Source organism: Chrysemys picta, chromosome 25 (genome assembly GCF_011386835.1).
Source record: "Chrysemys picta bellii isolate R12L10 chromosome 25, ASM1138683v2, whole genome shotgun sequence".
NCBI lineage: Eukaryota > Metazoa > Chordata > Testudines > Emydidae > Chrysemys > Chrysemys picta.
In genome coordinates this window covers 11883115-11905604 of record NC_088815.1, presented here as the reverse complement: position 1 = coordinate 11905604, position 22490 = coordinate 11883115, and the positions used below count along the sequence as shown (strand labels likewise).

General features: G+C 46.6%; 1 protein-coding gene across 2 annotated transcripts in view; it reads left to right on the top strand.

Annotated features, from left to right (window-relative positions):
- TMEM259 (transmembrane protein 259) overlaps nt 1-21503 on the top strand; it is a 30660-nt gene extending 9157 nt beyond the window's left edge. Inside the window, exons 2-11 of one of the 2 annotated variants that reach the window (XM_005281047.5) lie at nt 655-921; nt 3221-3344; nt 10245-10355; nt 11893-12015; nt 12315-12415; nt 14438-14495; nt 15223-15306; nt 16064-16196; nt 16645-16744; nt 17827-21503. In XM_005281047.5, the coding sequence (XP_005281104.2) occupies nt 655-921; nt 3221-3344; nt 10245-10355; nt 11893-12015; nt 12315-12415; nt 14438-14495; nt 15223-15306; nt 16064-16196; nt 16645-16744; nt 17827-18702 (1977 nt within the window). In that variant the 3' untranslated portion in view covers nt 18703-21503. Of the gene's footprint in view, nt 1-654; nt 922-3220; nt 3399-10244; nt 10356-11892; nt 12016-12314; nt 12416-14437; nt 14496-15222; nt 15307-16063; nt 16197-16644; nt 16745-17826 lie in introns of both variants that reach the window. The other variant, XM_005281046.5, reaches the window with a different exon arrangement.
- The last annotated feature ends 987 nt before the right edge of the window (nt 21504-22490 follow it).

The following is a 22490-nucleotide window of genomic DNA, read 5'->3' as shown; positions in this document are numbered from 1 at the left end:
GATATTGTGCCTCCTAGTCAGAAAAGACTGGGCGCCTGATTCTCTCCTGCCCTGCCCCTTTGTACAAGCATTTACACCAGTGCAAAATGAATGTAAAATGCTACTATTTTGGGTCAGAATCTGGCCCTGGTTTTGTAACATTTTAGATCCCTGTAGCATGTGAACAAACCCAAACAATATACATACAAGGCTGCTGAAATGCAGCTGCTTCTGGGGTGGCAGCCACGCAGCATACAGCACATGGTGCAACAAGTGCCTCAATGAGGAAGCTTTGGTCAGTGACACCAGGCCCAACTTCTACTCCTGTGAAAGGTATAATGGAGCCTCCACCCACAGCAGACAGGCCTCAGCTTTACAAGGTGTGACGAGAAAGGTTGATGCAGGTTCGTGGCAAAATACTCCCTGGATCGGCCTTGCCCAGCTGACGAGATGAACTGGTTCCAGGAACTTTAGCGGTTAATATTTTGATGTTTAGACTGTCGAGACTGGGAAGCTTCAAAGATCTTGGCTATTTCTGTCTGTTGGCCCAAACACATCCAAGTATCTTACTGGCTAGCAAGAAACATCTATAAAGCATGTGAGTTTGTAAAAGTAGCAAATTTAAAAGGAGCCAACTTGTACTCACAGTCTCTCCCTTGTTTCCTGCTATTTCAGGCTCTCTTTGTGCTGTTCATCCTGGCTTACATTCACATCGCCTTCTCCCGGTCGCCCATTAACTGCCTGGAACACGTGCGGGACAAGTGGCCGCGCGATGGCATCCTGCGGGTGGAAATACAACGCAACTCCAGCCGAGCCCCCATCTTCCTGCAGTTCTGCGAGGTGGAGAAATTCCCGGGAATGGTGATTGAGTCTGTGCATGAGGAGGAGGAGGAGGAAGAGGAGGAAATGACCGTGGAAATGTTTGAAAACAGCTCTGTCAAGGTAAAGGTTAGCCATGTGCTCCCTGGGAAAGAGTTGGGGATGTTTTGTTCCCATGCTCCCTGCAAGAACTTTACAGATTGGCTTGGTGCCAGTGAAATATTCCTATGCCCCACCCTTGTCATACCCCCCTCATCACTTAAATTGAAAAAGCACCTCTGACCTCTCCAAATGCCACCTCAAGCAGAAACTTGTGTGACTAGAGTGGCCGGTAAATTCCATCTCCATTGACCCAGTCGGAGATGTGATTTCTAGAGCTGAAGGCCCATCGTGGAAAATGCCCTGCGCCAGCCCTTTCCCATTCAGCACATCTGTTGCATCACTTCTTTTGCAAGCTCTGAAAAGTGCATTTGAAAATGGTGGGCAGGAGGGAGTTTGTTTAGAAGCAGACGATGCATGCAGTGCCGTTAGGCATTCCTGGGGCTGCGCGATTGGATAGTTTGACTCAGATGCACAGGTGTTCTAAATTTTCCTGAGCAGCGGCAATAACATTTTCTACCTCTCCTTGGATCCCCCCTCACCACCAAGTGATGTGCACATCTGTTTGCGATAAGTGCGGTCCTCTTCCAGCACATCATGTATGTGTGAGGGTAATGCAATCTTCCCAAACTCAGACCAATAAAGCCTTTATCCCATGTCCTCATGTATTCCCCCTGTGTCATATATTACCGAGAAACTATTTTTAGGTATGTTTTAGAGGTTTTTAAATCACTGTATTGGGATTATTTCTTGTATCTCCCTAACTGTAAAGCCTGGTGATGTTAGATGCCATGAGTAGGGCCCAGAAGGGGAAAGAAATTAAAACAAACAAATGGAAAATACCACCTGCAAAATAGCCTTTCTGTACCTAAAAATGCCTCTGCTTTAAAGTCTGAAACCATGGTCCCTTTCAGAGCTAGAGAGGAGTGCTGAGTCCCATGGTCTTGTAACTGGGCAGTGGGTCTTTGGGCCCTTAAACCAGAGAGCTGTATGTAGGTCATATGCCCGTTTCTAGTCGTGTGTCCAAGGGGAACTTGCATACTCAGGCAGGGGACCAGAGAGGAGATACTCAGGGTCAGGGAAAGGGCTCTCTGCTGCTGTCTGGCAGAAGTCCTGAGAGGAAGACACCTTCAGGAGTTGGTTGTGGGGAAGCCTCAACAGGGAGACTTGGAAGAAAAGAGCTAAACGGCTGTAGGGCAGTGAGACAGGTTTGGGTGGTGGCAACTTGCTCTGAATCTTTGTTAATAAAGAGAGCCCTGTGAAGAGAACTGGAGCTGTGCCTTTGTTTGCGAGATGACTTCCCCTTCCCCGGCTGATGGATCAGCTTGCGTGTCTCCTTTCCTGTGGTAGAAAGCTCTGTTTTTTTTTAGTCTGCTGGGCTACAACACACCAGACTGAAAAGCTGTGACATTTTTAGGCACAGAAAAGCTGCTATTCGCCCAGGACTGAATCTTGGCCTTTCCAGGCTAGGGCTAGCTTTGTGGGGGGAAATCAACACATAAAGGGATGGGAGAGAAATATTCCCTCTGGTGGGTTCAGATAAACATATGGAAGCTGTTTGAAGCTCCAAAGGGATTTGGAGTGTTAAAATAAAACGTGGGGTGGTGGATTATGGTGATGCAGCCATAGGTATATAGATAAATTCAATGTACCTGTGCAGTTCGTGGCATTTCTCCAATTGAGCAGTTGGCTATCACCTCCACATAGCTGGCTCACATACACGAATACTAGTAACTAAATACAGTCTCTGTAACTTCACTCCCCTTACCCTCCTGGCTTTTAAAATCTTTAATCTGTGGGGCCCTTCATTTTGGGATCTCCTAGTCTGCTGTTCTGGTTTACTGGTGCAGCCACCTCAGGTTCAGAAATGTGATAAACAATGATTTTGTGCTGCCCTATCAACGTCTTGGCAGTTTGTTTGTCTGTGATCGAGTAGGCTGTTAACATTATGCAGCTCGTTCTGTCCTTGAAGTCTACTGGGACTCTGTCGCGTGTAAGAGGGTAATTACCCTGAACACGCCAGGCTGGTGTAGTCCCACAAGAACCCCGCGTCCAGCTCCAACAGCATTTCTCCCCATGCTTCCACCATTTTTTGTCAGTCCAAAGCTCTGTTTGTTTTAAGATGTGACTATGAATACTTGCAAAGGTTGGGTTTTGTGTCTGTCTTTCCTCCTGGACTAGATGACCTCCTGAGATCCCTTCCAACCCTGATATTCTATGATTGATTCACTGTTTGACTCATTAACTGGATGGTGGAGGGCCTTGGAAGCCCAGAATTGAAATGAGCACTAATGCTACTTTCATTCCAATGGTTTTTCAACAGTTTGAGCTGGACATCGAGCCCAAGGTGTTTCTCAAGCCACCCCGGGCGAGCAGCACTGAGGCACTGACCCAGGTGACCCAGAACGAAAGCCAGGAGTTCTCGTTTAGCGAGGCGACCACTAAAGGTATGCAGCCTCTGAGTGAGACGGTGTCCGAGTTTGAGATGCTAGCCAGAGCAGGTAAAGACAACTTACACTGGTATCCATGTTCCCTCCTCCCCTTTCACCTGTATATCCTCCCTTTCACTCCTCTTGGCGTCTCGGGGCACTTGCGTAATAACCTTTCCAGATGTCCCCCTTGCCTTCGAATGATGTGAAATTGACAAAGACTGACTTTGGTTCTGCAGAACTTTGCTCTTTGGCTGGAGGGCTGGGGAGGGAGCAGGCTTGTGCTGTGAAGTCTGCTGAAGTCTCTTGTTGCCAGTGATATCTGGATTGTTATGCGGATCCTCAAACTGTGGCAGGCCACACTGATAAAGCATCACAAGAATGTTTATACTAGAACAAACTGTTTGGTCTGGTATCATGTCTTTGACAGTGGCCAATGCCAGATGGGCCAAAAGAAGATGAACCAACCTCCCCTTCACCTTTTTCCCCCCATAATTCACCTGAGCAACTGTTGTCTTTTTATCCTCTAGGGGAGATGCAAGAAAGTCCCGAGAGGGGTGGGGAGGGGTGGAATCAGTAAATCCAATTTATAATACATATTCGTAATAGTACTAGTAGGGATTTTCTGATCCTTTGTCCAGGAATAGCTAGCTACTCCTGAAAGCATTTGTACTGATCGACTGATCTTAACCCGGGCAGATTGCGAGATACGGAGATGCTAGAATCACATCATTCAGAATACCATCTTGCTTTTATCTTCCCTACTTCAATTGCAACGTGATTTTAGCAGCTAATATTGTACACCCTTTAGAAAGAGACCATGGGTTTTTAATCCCTTAAACTGCGATTCACGGCATATGCTTTGGTTTCTGTCTGTACTAGATAGCTGTTAAAATCACATATGGGTTGAAGTAGGATCATGATAAATGGAATGACTTAATAGCGAATCTTGTTTACTGAAACGGATGTTTTATTTCACCGGAAAACTGGGATTCTTTGCTTTCCAGCAGTCTAAACCATTATTTCTAGCTATGAAGGATTATGAGTGCTAACATTAAAATGTTCACTGTTCCCTTGATCTTGCAGTATTTATTTGGTGCTGGTCTAGGATTGATTTAGTCCTGAACTTCAGTTGGTGATTGGGGGTCATGACACTGCTTAAGACTTGGGAATGAAATATATATTGTATATATCACAGAGGTGGGTTTTTTGGGGGGGGGGTGTGCAAAACTCCCCCATATTATTTGTAGTGTACACTGAATATGCTCTTCTGCTGAGTTCTCAATCAAAATAGTCTGACAAGAAGAGAGGAGAGAGAAATTAATAGGTGGTGCTGTCCACTTCTTTACAGTGTAATAACCAAGTGCATCTTGTCAAAAAGGTCTGTGGGAATGGAAATAGGAATCATTTCCCTCATCTTCTTACCTTCCCCAATTAAAGGGACACTGTTTAGTTCCCAACTTTTAATCTTTATATAAGATACATTAAAATAAATTGATATAGAGGCTTTCATAATCTAAACGAAAGCAATTCTTGTGCTGGGATTTAAACCCTTTGTCCGTGTTTGCAATTGTGCCACCAGTGAAAACCGAAAAGTAAAACCGACCAGTCTTCTTTCATCACCTACTGGGTGAAATGTAACAAGTGGGAAGCTGCAAATCGATGTTGAAATTTCTCTTACATAATGTGTTGCTAGTAACTCAGGAAAGGAAGTTACATTTCTTATATATGACTTTTAATCTGTGTTCCTTTAAAATATTTTCATTATGGGAAGCCTGACTCTCTTTTGGTCTGCCTTCTTTAGGAAGGAAGAAATACTATGACACCTTTCGGGGGAAAAATCCTCTTTAAATGGATTGGCTGTTCCTTAACAGGATTTTTCTGGTCTTGGGGCTGTCGCAGCAGACAATGTCTACTTCAAACTCCCATTTAAGCAGGCAGTCATCACAATCATAAAGTGATGTGAAAAGGCTTTTTTTTTTTTTTTTTAAATCTATTTATTCCTCCTGCCTCTGGTTTTGGCCCTTCTGGAAGCAGCAGCAGTTCCTGTCTCCTGAGACGTTCTAAGTCTAGAGAAGTTAGTTGACTGTGGTTAGAACCAGCAGGTCCGACTGCAGCTGCGAAACCTAGGGAAACTTCAAAGCGCAGGAAAATGTTCAAAACTGTCTTCAAAGTACAATGCATTTAAGCTTTTTTTTTTTTTTTGGCCTCCAAAATATACATTTATAATTAATTTAACGGAGGCATATGGTGTTGATCTTAAAGCACCGAGTTGGCGTACGCTATTGAGTTGATTCAAGTTTGCAGGAGTTGACGCCATATGATGTGCTAAATTAACCTTTGGGATAAGCAAATGTGGCAGCTATATGTATACCTTGTCCTTCCAAGAAAGCAGAGTAGTTTTGTCCCGTGTGGGGTGTCTACTTACCATTTATTGTAGTCAGAGTGACGGGGGTAGGAGAATATTCTTACCGCATTCCCAAAATGTGTAGAAAATGGAAGTTGCATAAATCTCCGCCATAGATTCCTTGGAGAACACACAGGTGTGTCTGTCCATCGTTCTTTACACACATGTTGCAGTGTGAAGCGTCAAACCCTGATTACAACCGTGTGGATTGTAGCCTGATTTAGGGTGTACTGATAATATTAATTTGGATAATATGGGAATTGAATGTATTATTTTAATTTATTTATTTTAATTTTATTTAATTATTAATAATAAAATCACTATTATTAATAGCATGGGTTTTAGGCTCACCAATCTGTTTGATCAGAAGATAAAAGTTCTTGTCCCGAATCAAGCTCCACAGAATTTACAAAGGAACCTCGTGGGTATGACAGGAAGCTCACACTAACACAGATATTAATTTTAATAAAAAGTCTGTAATAGTAAGTAAATGGTAAAATACCCAGAATTACAAAGTTACAATTGAATTACTGCTATTCAAAAGATACATATGATAATATAGTATTATATGCAACAAAGCTTTGGTTAATATACTCACACCCTTCCTTTATAACCTGGTGGTAAGAGACACGGGAACAGCCTTGCAGTTCAGGTTTCTTAATCCTTGAGTGAGGGATGCAGTGCTTAGAAGAAACTAATGCTATGAGCTATTAAAGTGAACGTAGGGTTTACTTGACTAACTTAAACTTAAAATCAAAACCTAATAAAGAATAAAACTTAAGGAAACCAAGCTTAGCTTAGTTCCTTTGAAACTTAAAGTTTAAGAAGAACAAGTATAGCCTACGAATAATAGCAGTTATTATAGATAGAGTGGAGGAAGTAAGTGAGAAATGGAGATGGAGTGAGAATGGAGTACTCTATCGAGGTGGGTAACTTCTTTTATAGGGCAAGTGCCGGAAATTCTTCCTTTTATGCCCAAATTTCATTTCTCACCCACAGAAATGTTAGGGTACACTTATCCCATAGGCTAATATGTATGTGCATATTGATGACAGGTATGTATGTATGCACATGAGTCTCTTGTGGTGTACTTGTTAAGTCTGTGGGTACAACACTGAAAACCCCCCTATGCCATTCTCCATTGTCTATTGGTCTAGATAAAAGGTCATAGACATAGGTGTGGGTACTTATTCATTTAGGTATAGAATAAACGAGATAAAGGTCAACTTTACTTTCTGGGTAAAAGGGCCCAATATAGATATGCCAACTTTGCTTTAGCTTAACGTACTGTTTTTTTGCCTGTAGGTCTCTTGCATTACAGCCAAACGTACTTTAATATAAGTTTATAAACCTATTACAATACATCAAATACCTAGTATGACAAAGTTCCTCCTCTGTCTTGGTGGGTCCTGCGCTTATTGGCGGATTTTCTTGCCTCAGAGGTTCACCATGTGGGTTGGGGAACAGCCCAGAGACCTTCCCCTCTGGAAGAACCCACAGTCCAGGTCAATTGGGAGGTTTGGGGGGAACCCGGGCCCACCCTCTACTCCAGGTTCCAGCCCAGGGCCCTGTGGACTGCAGCTGCATGACAGTTACAACTTCCTAGGCTACTTCCCCATGGCCTCCTCCAAACACCTTCCTTATTCTCACCACAGGACCTTCCTCCTGGTGTCTGATAACGCCTGTGCTCCTCAGTCCTCCAGCAGCACACCCTCTCAGCTCCTCCCACTCGCACCACAAACTGAAGTGAGCTCCTTTTAAAACCCAGGTGCCCTGATTAGCCTGCCTTAATTGATTCTAACAGCTTCTTCTTACTTGGCTCCAGGTGTCCTAATTGGCCTGCCTGCCTTAACTGGTTCTAGCAGGTTCCTGATTACTCTAGTGCAGCCCCTTCTCTGGTCACTCAGGGAACAGACAACTACTCATCCAGTGACCAGTATATTTGCCCTCTACCAGACTCCTGTACCCCACTGGTCTGGGTCTGTCACACTACACTATAAGAAAAGATGTATGCAAGCAAGCAGGTTAGTTCTATAGGCTACACGATTTCCTGTTCCGCTGTGTTCAGATACCTCATGGACTGAGTGGGAAAGGGAAGCAATTTTAACTTGCTTTTTATCACCAGGAGATCAGTTCTCCTGTTCTGCAACCCACACAAACATAACTTCTGGTTTCAGTGCTTATATGATATGCAAAGGTTAATGACTTTCTGCCTGGGACTAATTGTTGGTTAATGTCCAAGTATTGGGGGTGAGGAGTAGAAGATTCCCACCAAAAAGACCCTCGCGTTGTGGTTGTTTGACCAAACTGGTCCAGAGCTGTGTACGTTTCTTTGTATTCATTGATTTAATTGGCCTTAAAAGGGAAGTTCTTCGTAAAGATATTTAATTTTTGCCAAAAAACATCTTATATGGATTGATGTATTTTTGTTATCTGCTCTTTGGGGGTGTCTCATTTAGCTGTATAACGCAGTATACAGCCACATCCACTTATATTAGCTGCCTGTGAATGCTTGAAACATCCAAGTGATCTGTTTTTGACAAAAATATTCTGTTAAAATAATAAGGCTGTAGCACCTTGCACAAAAAACTTAAACCTGGGCAGCACTTCGCGGGGCAAACAAATCCATATTTCCTGGCATGAAGCCCTGTTAGGCCCATTGTAATCATGGGCTTATGTTGGCAGTCTGCTAGGAAATCTTCAACAGCTGAAGGGGGCATGCATCAAGAGGTCATTTGAGGACAGAGTAAGATTGAGAGGCTTCCATTCCTGCAGGCGCAGTGCCAGGAGCACAGGCGTTCTGAAGCCAACCTGTAAATCACAGCAGATGTCTGCCATTGTAAATTGTTCCGCTTCTCACACTAAACACCGATTTGTCCTCTACCAGCAATCCGTTTTGTTCCAGGTCCCAGGCCTCCCCTGGGCCCAGCCTCACTCTTGATAGGAAACCTTCACAACTCTTACCAATCAGTTCTTGAAAACCTTGCTGTCTTATCTGTGGAAGGCAATTCTCTAAGCAGACTTGTTTCTAAATGGGATATCTTTCAAAGCTTTTCCTTAAGGCACTAGTGACTCTGGAGTGGGTAATGCTCATCTGTCACTTTTCTTATGAGAGAATGTGAATAAAAACAGGATCTTTGTTTTTTTTAAGAGTTTGTCTGCTCCTTGTCTGTAGCTGAAGTTATGAGCTGGTTTCTTTGGAAACTGAAGTCCTAGAGTATATTGTGACTTTAATAATACTTTGTCTTTCTGTAGTATCTTCAATTCATTGCTCTTAAAGCCCTTGACAGAGATAATCCGATCCAGCCTCACAGCCCCTCTTCCATACGGGTGGTATTATCCTGCCTTCACAAATAGGGTAACAGAGCCCAGAAGTGAAGGTCACAAAACCAAGTCAGCAAAAAGAACGAGGCGTACTTGTGGCACCTTAACACGGCTACCATTCTGAAACCAAAGCCAAGTCAGTGGCAGAACAGGGATTACCATTTGAGGAATGATTCCTCTTGGATGAGGAATGGAACGAGGGGCAGAAGCATGGTTCAGCACAGGTCCAACAAACGTCCTGTGTCTGGGGGCCAGAGTGGGGAAAGAGAAAGATAGAACATGTTCTCATTAGAGCCTGTAACATCCGTTCAAGTCCACTATTCCATGTGGTGTATAGTCTCCTGATTCCCTTTGCTGTGCCTTCCTGGTTTATTGTGCTTTGCTTCAGAGGAGGGTTCAGATCTGTGGTCTTCAGAGACAGTGAGCTGGAGTTCTTCCATCTGCTTTAACCGTCTGTTGCTGAAGCCTGGTTACTAATGGTTTTGTTAAATTGGCCCCTATATTAGGGATTGGGAGAGTCTCATGATCCAAACAGTAGTGACCTGCTGCTCTTGCCATATGATGGCCGGTGTGTAATGAATTGATGGGGAGATGGTCACTTTCAAAAGGCTAATACTAGCCTGACTGATGGGGCAGTTTGCGTAGAGACCACTAGGCATGAAGACGTCTACCTTCAGGTTGGAGTTGCAGCCTGTTGGTAGAATAACATGGGGAAGCCTTGCGCTGTTGCTGATCCTGCTTAGTTATCAAGGTAGTGGATGGGCTCCTTTTAAAAACCCTAGGCCTTGTAGGTAGGACTCCAGGAACCCAGGCTATAAACATGGCACCTTCCAATGCCCGAAGTCCGAAGTGAGTGGACACTTCCTTAGTGATGCTCCTGCTGAAGTGGTCGAGGGGATTCCCCCAAAGCCAACAGCTGATATCTACCCAGTGCACCTCCTGGGGTGAACGCCACTGGGAAATGCGTCAAAGGGCTCACTCCTATCCATGTTAATGGGGTGGGATTACTATGGGGGGGGGGGGAAAGTGATGTAAAAAGTGCAACCAAAGCTTTACGATGACAAAAGGCCGCTTGTGCTTGTTTCTTGGCAAAACCTGCTTTTCAGGAGGTGACGGGGTAAAGAGGGGGTATCCACGGTAGTTTGCAAACCCTGCTGTTGAGTCTCCTTTCCCTTCCTCTCTTGCAGTGTGGCCCCAGGAAGAGTACATTGTGGAGTATTCTTTGGAGTACGGGTTTTTACGCCTGTCTCAGAGCACTCGTCAGCGTCTCAGCATCCCAGTCATGGTGGTGACACTAGGTATGTAAGGGACATGATCGGGGCTCATGCGTTAGTTGACAAGACACTTCTAAAATGCCTGCATGTTGTTTGCCAATACCCCAATTTTAGCCATGCCCCCACATACCTACCTTTGCTTCAGTCGCACAGAAACCTTTTATAACAGTGGAGGGGGCCCTCGTTCAGAGAAGGACGGTCTTTACAGGCAGTGTCTTTCCAATACGATGCCAAGGCATCCATTACGGAGTCTAAATCTAAGCAGTGAGTTTCAGTATCTGAGGCCTAGCGTTATTTTCGAGAGCAGTTGTCCCTCCCAGGAAGGAATCTCAAGAGACCAAACCTAAACTCTGCCCAATTCGTATTATTTTGTTGCTTTTCCTCCTTTGCTTTAAACTTTAGAGGCTAGAAACAAAATAGCCTGCAGCCCTCAGAGACATAACACTTGTGATGCACAACATCAATACCTATTGTCAGGAACGATTATCCCTATCCGAGACAATGTTGAGCATGTCTCCTTAGCACTGGTGTTTATCTCTAATCATCTCTGCATCCTGCATAGCCCCAAGTTAAGAATATAAATATGGGAAATGACAACTCAGAAAAAAACTGGTCTTAAAACCACTCAGACCGACGTACAGTACTGGTGGTGAATTCTCTTGGGTGACCGTTATCCTGTGACAGCGTTCTATTCCACTGATATTCTCTTAATTAACAAGTTTCCAAGGAATAAGTGTAGTCTTATACCTTCTAGTGCCAAAAATCCTAATTAATCAGATGCCAAAATATGTGCGGCAATCAGACTAGATTGATTAGACATAAGTAGTGCAAGCAGTGGTGTGTTCTGCTGTATTAAACAGTGATTACAGGGCAGATAACAAATCGGTCTACGTTAAAGGTAGGTGCTGGTTTTATTTGGTCTGATCTTTCAAATTCCTACATAAGCACCCTACCTGCCTTACTAAAAATGGCTTGCATTTATATTCCACCTTTCATCTGGATGGATCCCAGCCGCATTGTGAGCAATTACATGTGTATATAGAACTCATTTGAATGTGTGTAGCACTTTCATGTCACTAGATTGACCTAATCAGGCAGCCACCTCTGTGGTGGAATGCTGAAACTTTTCCAACAGTGCCTGGAATGACCTGGGGATGCTGAGTCACTTTGAGTCAACATTTTAAGATCCTTTTGCTTTAATTCTGAATCTCGTTGCAAATAACTGTAACCGTCCATCTCACTGTCCTTACACGTCCTGATTATTTCTGCCACGTGAAGAACTTCAGTCCACATTGGCCGTTCTCATCCCACTGCAAAGCCAATGTTTCTACAGTACTATGCCTCCTGTCCTGCTAAAAGGCTCAGACAAGGTAGTTCCGTGCTTAGCTGGGGAAAATGCACCACTTCTGCAGGCTTAAGGAGGGAGAATCGAATTTTGTTTGCCCACATAGCACCACAAAGCATCTGATGGGTCTTGAGGTAAATAGTAACAGGTAGAGTTTCCTGCTCTGCAGTTTCACCTCTGATTGAACAGAGTGAATCTTCTTTGCTTTTCATGCAGATCCCACCAGAGACCAGTGCTTTGGAGACCGATTTAGTCGCCTGCTGCTGGACGAGTTCCTGGGTTACGATGACATTCTAATGTCCAGTGTGAAAGCTTTAGCTGAAAACGAAGAGAACAAAGGTAAAGGCACCAGGAAACAATTTTGTGGTGGCATATTTGGAGGAGGTGCATGGAGTCTGTGGGTGCATGAATGGTGTGCCCTGGCTGTTGACCATGCCCTAGTACTGAGAACGGTTACCCGGCTCCATGGGGAGATTATCACCAGGCAAGTCAAATGAAATAAGTGTGAGAAGAGAGGATAATGGCCACAAGGAAGATTTTCTCCTGCCTTATGCTGAATAACAACGAAGGATGCACCAATACAGGAAGTTCAGCCTATCGTTTATTGTTTAATCAGACCCGGCTCCTCTTTCTTCCAGGTTTCCTCCGCAACGTGGTGTCCGGGGAGCACTATCGCTTTGTTAGCATGTGGATGGCTAGGACTTCCTACCTAGCAGCCTTTGTTATCATGGTCATATTTGTAAGTAAAATGGTTTCAGTGTTGCCTGGATTTCCGGACTAGGGCTTGCCGGGTGCTAGTTAAGACTTAATTTTGGTAACTTTCGTATGTGCCCTACATCTGTATTAACACGAGGCCACTGCTACTTTTACTAAATATACTTAAAATCTTCTGCAAATGCAGAATTGACCCAGATGAAACCAATAAGCAAAGGAGGCTGAAATATCATAGATGCCAAACCACTATGGGCAGTGATCCTTCTTCCTTTGACGCAAGACCATGTAAAACCATAATCTAATGGCTGGCGAGAGGAGGTGTTTGAATATCTCTCACATGAAGATAAATCAGTCTTCTGTGATCTTTCTCAGAGACCGTGTGGCCTAGCTGGAGGCGCACAGGACTGGGACAAAGCTGGAACTTTGGGTTCTGGTCTCAACTCTGTTACAGATTTTTGGGCATCACTTAACCTGTCAGAACTAGACTCCTCCTACAGCTAAACTACTTGCCTGTCTCTTTCACAGGGACAGCATGTGGTTTAATTACTGTTTGTAACGTGCCAAAGAAGTGCTACTTAAAACTAAGAGTGAAATGTGAAGTACAATCTTGGGCTTTGTTACGGTGCTAAAAAAAATCCCCGCAAGCCTGCAAATTCTTAGTTAACATAGATTCTGAGGTCAGAAGGGTCTGTTATGATCATCTAATCCAGGGGTCGGCAACCTTTCAGAAGTGGTGTGCCGAGTCTTCATTTATTCACTCTGATTTAAGGTTTCGTGTGCCAGTCATACATTTTAATGTTTTTAGAAGGTCTCTTTCTAGAAGTCTATAATATATAACTAAACTATTGTTGTATGTAAAGTAAATAAGGTTTTTAAAATGTTTAAGAAGCCTCCTTTTAAAATTAAATTAAAATGCAGAGCCCCCCGGACTGGTGGCCAGGACTCAGGCAGTGTGAGTGCCACTGAAAATCAGCTTGTGTGCCGCCTTCGGCACACGTGCCATAGGTTGCCTACCCCTGACCTTCTGCATAGCCCAGGCCAAAGAACCTCACAAGTACATGTCACAGTTTGCAGGTTAACTGTGCACCTCTGACCCCTCTTTGGTCTGCTCAAGGGCACCCCTTTACATCTCAACCCTCTAGCCATCACCTCTCTGTGAGCAAAGTACTGCAACTCTCTTCCTCCAGACTGAGGATTTAGCCTTCAATTCCTTCTGCCCTTCGGTGTGCCTATCCCAGCAAATAAGACCTTAGCTCAGCCCCTATAGCTCTGCCCTCTTTCTCAAGGGCTAGGACAGTGAATGCCAGTGACCAAACATAGCATAAAACAATAAACATGCTACACGCGTGCTAGGCTTACTAAGCGTTTCCAGACTCTGGCACGGTTTCCAGTCCTTCGGATCCTCCCATCAGGGTTGTTCCCTCTTGGTTACAATCTCTTGTCAGTTATTGGAGCAAACTGAGAAAATCTGAGTCAGTTCAGCTGAGCCTTTATACTAGAAGCCTTTCTTTGTCTCCTGGGCCTTTGGAACCCAGTCTGAACCAGTATAGGCCAAAATCCCCAGGAGGTGGTTCCTCTTTGGAGTTGGGTCCCTGTCCCAGGGTTTGCTGTAATGGCCCCCACTGTGATAGGTATATCTCTATATATTATAACAATCTCATAGAGCTGGAAGGGACCCTGAAAGGTCATCAGATCCAGCCCCCTGCCTTCACTAGGAGGACCAAGTACTGATTCCGCCCCAGATCCCTAAGTGGCCCCCTCAAGGATTGAACTCACAACCCTGGGTTTAGCAGGCCAATGCTCAAACCACTGAGCTATCCTTCCCCCGTGGAGCCAGAATATAATTGATGGCTCACACCGATACAGACACCATTTTAAAACCTTGGTACAGTAGACTCAAAGATATCGCATGTGTCTGTAATATCTGTCTCAGTGCATCCCAAGATGGAGCATCAGCATGAACTCTGTATCCTATTACGACCCTTTATGGGAAAACAACCTTCCCAGGGCAGTCCAGTTCTAATCCTGATCTGTTTTGCCTTTTCAGACTCTGTCCGTCTCAATGCTGTTGCGCTACTCTCATCATCAGATCTTTGTTTTCATTGGTAAGTGCTTCTAAATCTCACTCCTACAAACGGTTTCTTTGGGGATAACGCCATGCCCTGGTGAACACCCACTACCTTTGGAGGGCAAGAAAAGAGCTTAGTGTCTTTTGTGGAGTTGAGACAGTTGATTCTTTATCCCATCCATCATCCTCGAGCTGGGAAAACATGGTAACATTTTCCAAAGGTTACTCAAAGCAGAAGCTGACATGGCTTCACTTTTGCCACCTGGAGTATGCTGCTTAGTGACCAAGGGACAGATTCTGTCCTAGTGTGAATGCAGCTCCAGTGACTTCTAAACGCCTTTTCTTCCTGCTTACATCAGATCTGAATTTAGCCTAAATTCTCCAGACAAATATGCTCTTTAAGTTGCCCTTTGTGACCACTTCCTCTCTCATCTGAGGTTGGCTGAATGCAAATTCCACGTTTCAGGACATGACCTAATGCCTCAGGGGTCAAAAAACCACTGTCTCAAAGGTGCAGCCCTGGTGCCTTCTGGGACATTTCATCTTCGGCTGAAGCAGTGGGTATAGGTCATTACCAGGGCAGGATTGGTCAGACCAGTTGCCTTCTCCAGTGTGGGCCTATGTATAATGTGAGCTGTAAGCAGTTAGTAGCCATCCTGTCTCCTGCATGCCCTCCTGCATCTAGTTCTAAAGATGGCTTGTGGCGCGTTACTCTGCTCCAGGAGCTGCTGAGAGCCCTTCACCGTTTGCTTTCCTTCTTGCAGTGGACCTCTTACAGATGCTGGAGATGAACATGACCATTGCATTCCCTGCTGCTCCCTTACTCACTGTCATTTTGGCTCTAGTAGGTAAGAACGTGGATTTACTCCTTACGTAAAGGAAGAACACTGAGCAGCGTAGCAAGTTGCTTCGGGGTGCATTGAACACACAATCCCTCTATTGTACCTTACGTCACTGGGGGGTTAATGTTCTCACTCCCTGCAGAGATGTAATGTCATGGAACTTGGTGTGACCTTCTTGTCAGATGTTTTTGTCCTAGTCTCCAATAGAAATATACCCACACTCGGGTTAGGGCTGGTCAGGATTAGTGAGTCTCAGAGCTGTGCATTGGGGGTGGAGGTAATCTACATTGTGAGTAGCAACAGAGGGTCCTGTGGCACCTTTGAGACTAATTTAGTCTCAAAGGTGCCACAGGACCCTCTGTTGCTTTTTACAGATTCAGACTAACACGGCTACCCCTCTGATACATTGTGAGTGTACGTTATGTATAGCTTTGATCCACTTCTCCGTCTCTCGCTTTCCTGACCTATGTCCTACACCCACAAAACTTCATTTAAAAACAATAAATCCTGTGCTGCGGCTAACACTATAGGTGAAGATTCCAGTCAGCAAAGAAATCTTTGTGCTTTACCGCATCTCCTGTTAGAAACCAGCTCCATTGTGCCTGGTTGCATTTGCTTTGCAATCCAGCAAATGCACCGTAGCACCAGTTGCCAGATAGTGTTTATTCCGGGTGCACCCTGAGTACTGGAGAATGGCTAACTGGGATTACCCATTGACCAGGCCCCATAGCTAGTTGACGTGTCGGTGTTTTTTGTCCGGCAGGCATGGAAGCCATTATGTCAGAGTTCTTCAACGACACCACCACTGCGTTTTATATCATCCTCATCGTGTGGCTGGCGGACCAGTATGATGCCATCTGTTGCCACACCAATACTAGTAAGAGGCATTGGCTCAGGTAAGAGAGTTGCCCATTCTCCTTCTAGCCATGTGCACTTCCATCACCTAGCCATGTGCTTCAGACCTATATTGCATGCTGCTTTATTCTGCGATGCGAGGCTTCTTTAAAATTTTCATCCAGTGGTGCTGGGTTGGCTTCCATTTCGGATAGCCACTTTCCCTGCTTGGCCCCCGATGTTCCTGCATCTGAAGCCCACATTCAGGAGGCAAGTTGGCTCTTTCCTGTGTAACTATTAGGAAGTCCTCCTTTAAAACTGATTCAAACATTTGCCCACTTGTCGGTCCTGCTCTGTATTTAGATGAACACTGATGTCCGCTGAGAAAGTCGAGAGTACCCATTAGTCAAGGTCTCACAGCTGCTCAGTGGGAAACCCCCTCTCCAGGCTGGGGTGGGTGGGTTCTCTCTGTGGTTACGTCCTGTTCCTTATTGTCCCTTCTCTTTCCAGGTTCTTCTACTTGTACCACTTTGCCTTCTATGCATACCACTACCGATTTAATGGGCAGTACAGCAGTCTGGCTCTGGTCACCTCATGGCTTTTCATCCAGGTAAGCAGTGGCCTTCTTTTGCCGCTCATTAGGTAGAGAGCGGGTTATATGAGACAGATCTATGTCTTAGTGCTAATTCTCCCCGTGGTCACTTCATTAACCTTATGAGTGAGCTGGATAGAAATCTAGGGCTTAAAATATCAAGTCAGAAACTGATCAGGCCACTTGAATGGCTATGCATGGATGGACACAGACTAGAGTAAATTACCCCTGAGTCACTGACCGCCACAATGTAGACTCTGTAAAAGCTGTTACAAAGTTGGTTTTGAACAGAAATCTTCACTTAACCAAGAGATCTGTGCACTCTCTGGGAACATGAGGATAGAGGGTGGATGAAACTGCCAAATCCCTTAAGATACAGGGCCTTAGACTTCTAGGTCATGGGCTCAAATCCATCTGTGGCCATTAGGGACTTAAAATTGGACCCATAAAATGATTGAGGGTTAATGGCAAGTGAGTTTTGGGGAGGTAGTGGGGTCTCAGTCAAATTCCCACTGGATAGCTGTCCAGATAACATAAGGCACCTTCCTAAATGATCTCTTTGTGAGGGTTGTGACTCGGGGGCCAGGGACTGACTGGGCGTAGGCAGAACTCTTCATGCAGGTGATGCCTGAATGGTATTGAGATGCTTTAACTGCTGCTGCCGGATGTCCCTGCTCTGTGGCTAGAGGACTTGAGTGTCTCTGGCTGATGACCTGACACCTTGCCCCAGCTGTAAGCCTGCAGTCAGCTGGCCATAGAAACTCCAGATATTCCTGGCTGCTGCCTTCCTCCCCATCCCTCCTCAAGAGGCTTGGATTCTGTGATCCCCTGGTTGGTTGCAGGGCTTTTGTGGCCCCACTAAGCTGCTGGAGAGGCCTCTAGGTACCACAGTGGAAAATCCTTCCCAAAATGTCTCGGTTTGATGCTAAATCCTGAACGTTTCCGGTTCCAGTATGAGTCAGAGCAGCCTAGCCGCTCCCCTGCTCTCGTGATGACAACAGTTAAGGGAACCAAGCCACAGGCTTTTTACAGGGCTGCAGCAAAAACCTCTTTGGCAGATCTTGGCCAACAAGTAACTCCTTTCCCTTTGCGTTCCCTAGCACTCCATGATCTATTTCTTCCATCATTATGAGCTGCCAGCCATCCTCCAGCAGATCAGAATCCAAGAGATGCTGCTGCAGAACCAGCAGGTGGGTCAAGGGACCCAAACAACGCTGCAGGACAACCTCAACAACAACACTACAGCCGCCCCCACCGACATGGGCGGCAGGCGGCCCCATCCGGCAGCCGGTCCTGCCGCAGAAAGCAGCGGCCCCAGTTCTCTGGCTCCCGGCGAGGATCCCAGCGCCGTTGCCATTGCAGCTGCTACAGCCTCTTCCGTAGGGAGTGATCTGAACTGGGTAGCTGAAACTGCCGCCATCATTACCGAAGCCTCGTTTCTGTCTGACCTGAGCACTACCCTCTTGGAGCCAAACATGGTGCACGAAGCCATGGCCAATGGGAGCCCACAGGATGCTGCGGTCGCTGCTGCTTCAAGCTTGGTAGCCCGAATTCGAGTCAGTAGCGACCACGTGGAGACTGCTATGGGCTCCATTACTATTGAGGTCTCTTCAACAGCAGTGGTTACTGCAACAGATGCGCCCCCTGGTGCAGAAGAGACACCAGCTACCCCCCTTGCCAGTGCCCCCCTTGTCCCAGCACAGGAGGATGGTGCGTTTGTCCCCAGTCCTTCCCTTCCCGAGCAGACTGAGGCTGCAGGGGAGTCATTGAGCCAAGCAGAACCTAGCGGAAAGGACTGTGTTGCAAACAGTAACCTGGCAGAGACCCCTCAGCCCCTCACGCAAGATACTGATCTGGTCAAGCATTTGGATAGTGCTTTTGGGGACCATGGGGAGACCGCCCCCTGCCCAACAGCAGTGGACAGTACAGCCTGCTCCGAAGCTCGCTCGGAACCAGAGTCCAGGAGCCTGTCCTGAGCTTGTTCTCTCTCTCCTTGTTCTCTGGCAGTCCAGAAGGAATCTGGATTTCTTGTTTCTCCCCCATGCCTCCCCCATAATTCCTTCTAGTGGAGGCAAAGCGGCTGGAGCACAGAATAGAGGCAGTACATTTCTCCCCTGGACAGTAAATGTGTATGTGTGACTAGCCATGAATCCCCAGCCTCCCTCTGCAACTAGACCTGCAGAGAGAGGTTCTCCACCGCGTGCGAGCTGCTGGGGCCCCACGTTTTTCTTAAGCCATGGGCAGACAACAGGGCTGCAGGATTGGTGCACTCGGGCTAGTCAGCGTCACACTTCTGTGGTCCCCCCCCCCCTTCTTCCTCTCCCACCCCTCCTGCGTTGCTCTTACAAGGAAGGGCTTCCAGTTGTGCCGGCTGGATCAGCTGCTGGGGACTGAGTCGTTAGCCCTACTTGCCTTTGCAAGTGTGACCCAAATTGTACTAAACAATTTTTTTGTTTTAACCAAAAAAAAAAAAAAAAATCTTAGTGTGATGAGTTGCATCTAATGTGGTGTATTCCTGGAAAGACAGGCGGGAAAGCTCATCCACTGAAATGGAAATGAACCTCAGGGGCTGTCAGAAACCACTTGCTGGAGCTAAGAGTCATTTCCTTTCATCATGGGAGCTTCAGTGGATGCTGCTTGACATCTTCACTCTGACAGTTTGGTAGCATCTAGCTGATTGTCTGCAGCTGAATCTCCCTGTTCTCAACTCTTGTTCCTCACCAGCCATGTGGGCCTTGACTGTATAGGGTTTTTTCTGGCTACGTAGCAAAAGAGTAAAGTTGGCGGTTGCAAAGACAAATTATATATATATATAGCTCTATCTATTTTTAGAAAGATGCAGAGGTTTTAAAGGGCGAGAGACAAGTCTGTGTTAATGGGGGGAGAAGATACGGGTGGCAGTTTCCTGGCGTTCCTATCTTTTAGAACTGCAGTTTGTGTAACAGAATGTGTGTGGGGCGGGGGTGTTCAGGTCTCCTTTGGAGATCCACAGAAGGCAGCAGAGGGAATCAGCAAGCTTGGCCTTCCGCTAGGGAAAGTGCATCTTAAGCCCTGTGCACTTTTACCAGATAGCATTGCAGTAGAGAAGCTGGGAAATAGGGCTTCGATTAGCTGTAGTTAAGCATCTTTCTGCTGCCCTCTCCCCCTGACCTCTTACCAGTGGCCACCCTGTCCTGGGAGAGGTGAAACGTGAGGCTGTTTTCCTGTGCTAACAGATCTCCAAGAGCCAGTCAGTGCTGTCTGAGCTGATAGGGTCATACCGCTTCCCTGGCAGGTGGCAGGGGTGTGCTTGGAACCATCTAGGCTGATTCTGGGACGGATCCCCATGGCTATCCTCCCTTTTCCATTCCCGCTGCACCCCCGAAAGGAGAGCAGCTCTTCTTGCTGCCACATGGCCTCCGGCAGGGGCTCTCTGAATCCAGCACCTTAAATGCATAGCACATAGACTGAGTAAGCTAGAGCCGGGGGCTGTGGCCTGAAAACAGTCGTTAGAAACTGAACTATAGCTTCATAATTCACGGAAGAGCCTTTAGGGACGCGTGTGTAGCCCGGTAGCTCCACTCTTTGCTTTGGTGGCTTAGTTTGTTTTTTCAGTGCCTTGTCCCATGCGTGGGACACCTTCACATCCTAAGATTGGGCCCTTCCATGAGTCGAGAAACTCCCTTGGCACAGGGCCAGAAGGGGAGACTGCAGGTAGAAAACTGTTACTCACGATGGCTCAGTAGAAAAGCAAAGGGCCCGAACAGTGAAGCCAAGAAGAAATTTAGATAAACCCTCCCTCTCCTCCCTGGCAAAAAGGAAGCTGGAGCACTGTCCTACTGAAAGGAGAGGCAAAGCTGGCTGTGAGATTAGTGTCTCACCCTGGTAGACTGTAGTTTGCCCAAGGGCTATCTGGCTCTATATCTTTTTACTAACTAGTTGTAGTGGGTGACATCTGGTACCCAAGTTAGAGAGGCTGCATTAGAAACCACCCTGTTATCGGCAGCAGAGTTTTCTAGTTCACTCAGCCGGCACTGGTATGCCCATCCTGGGAGCTGCTTCCTTTGGAGAAGGGTTTGTGGTAGGTGATGGGCGGTTCCCCCCAGTAAGGCTCTGAGAGGGGAGATAAACTCAGGAAAAGGGAGCGTATGTGGTGGAAAAGGGAAGTGCCATGGGGGAGGGTGGGGCTTAGCCCCCCTTGATTAGAGGGGCACTGGAAGGCATGTCTCCGGGGGGGTGGTGCCCAAGCTGTGGAATTGTCCTGGGGCTCCATCCTTGTCTACATGAGCTAAGCAGCCCGTAGGTGCAGCCGGTGTTTCCTTCCCAGGAATGAGGCCCTCAGGCATTTCCACTGCTTACCGCATGGGGGAGGCGCTGCTGGGTGGGGAAGTGGGGTGTGATCGAAGGCTTTGCCATGGCAGTGGCTGCCCAGCGCAGAGGGGTTCCCGACAGTATCTTCGCCTTTCCTCCCCAGAAACCTTTTCTAGGGAGTACCTGCTGCTGCTGGAGGTGGAGAGCGCGTGCCAGGGCCCGATACATTGGTGGACCCCTCTCACTACACCCAACCTCCCCAGGAGCGAGATGGGGTCCAGCCAACATCTCCCCCCTCAATTATCTGATGCTGCTTCTAGGCAGGTTGTAAAGGTCACAGAGCACAAGGCAGCAGAAACAGCTGTAGGATTTTGGGGGGGGGGGGGGGGGAATGAACCAAATCATTTGCTGAATGAAGGGTAGAGTTCATTCTATTTAATTAATGTACAAAATGTGTTTGTATATAATAAATATTATCTCTAACAGCTTCAGTGGTGCTGCTTTGCTAACGCTTCGTGCTGGGGTCCTGGGCAGGCTCGACCTGTGTGGCTCTGGTCTTCAGTCTGGGCAGTATCCCCTACACTTAGCGCCTAGGTCTGAGACTGTCTTAGGATCTGAGCACCTCCCCACCCTGGAGGTAGGGCACAAAGTCTCTTTGTTACAGAGGGGGAGCTGAGACACCCATTAAGTGACTTGCCCAAGGAGTCTGTGGGGGAGCAGGGAATTGCCCAGGGTCTTCCAGGCCAACCCCGCCCCCCAAATAACACTGGAGGGATAGAAGAGCACCCAGCCTCTGGCTGGAGGCTCATTGCACAGCCCTATGGAGAAGCTGCTGCGAGGACTTGGCAGCCTAAATACTTTTGAGGGTCTGGACCTGAGCCCCCAGGGTTTCCATCTCTGATTTACTGACCTCCCTTTAAAAAATACTTTTTCTGATCAGACTTCAAAGGGCTGGACAGCACCCTTTGGACCTTTAATGCTGCAGGGCTCATGGTCAGCCCCCCTCTTATGTATATGGACTGCTGCATTCTCATCCCTACATCTCTGATCTTCCATCACATCAGAGCTGAGACAAGCCAGGACTTTCCTGCTGCCTGAAACGAAGAGATTGTCTTAACCAGAACCATCTTTCGTGCTTGCTCATTGCTGGCAAGGGAGTCCTGCGGTGACGGAAGAGAAGTTACCCTCTCCATAAAACCCTTTTGCTGCTGGGATGAAGGTGGAAGGAGATTTTCCCCCACCCCCAGCTTTACTCAGAAATACAGTTTTGTGATTAACTTCCCTGTAGCTCTGTCAACTTAAATTCTGCAATTTTGTGCCTTGGGAGAGGATCCTGGCTAAAGCGAATCTTAATTCACTAAATAAAATCCTAATCCCAGGCTGACCGTTGCATTCAAAAAACAGCTCCGAGTGAAGGAGAGATCGGGAGAGAAACTCATGCTGGTGCAGGAACTGGACAGAGGTTCTTTCCAAA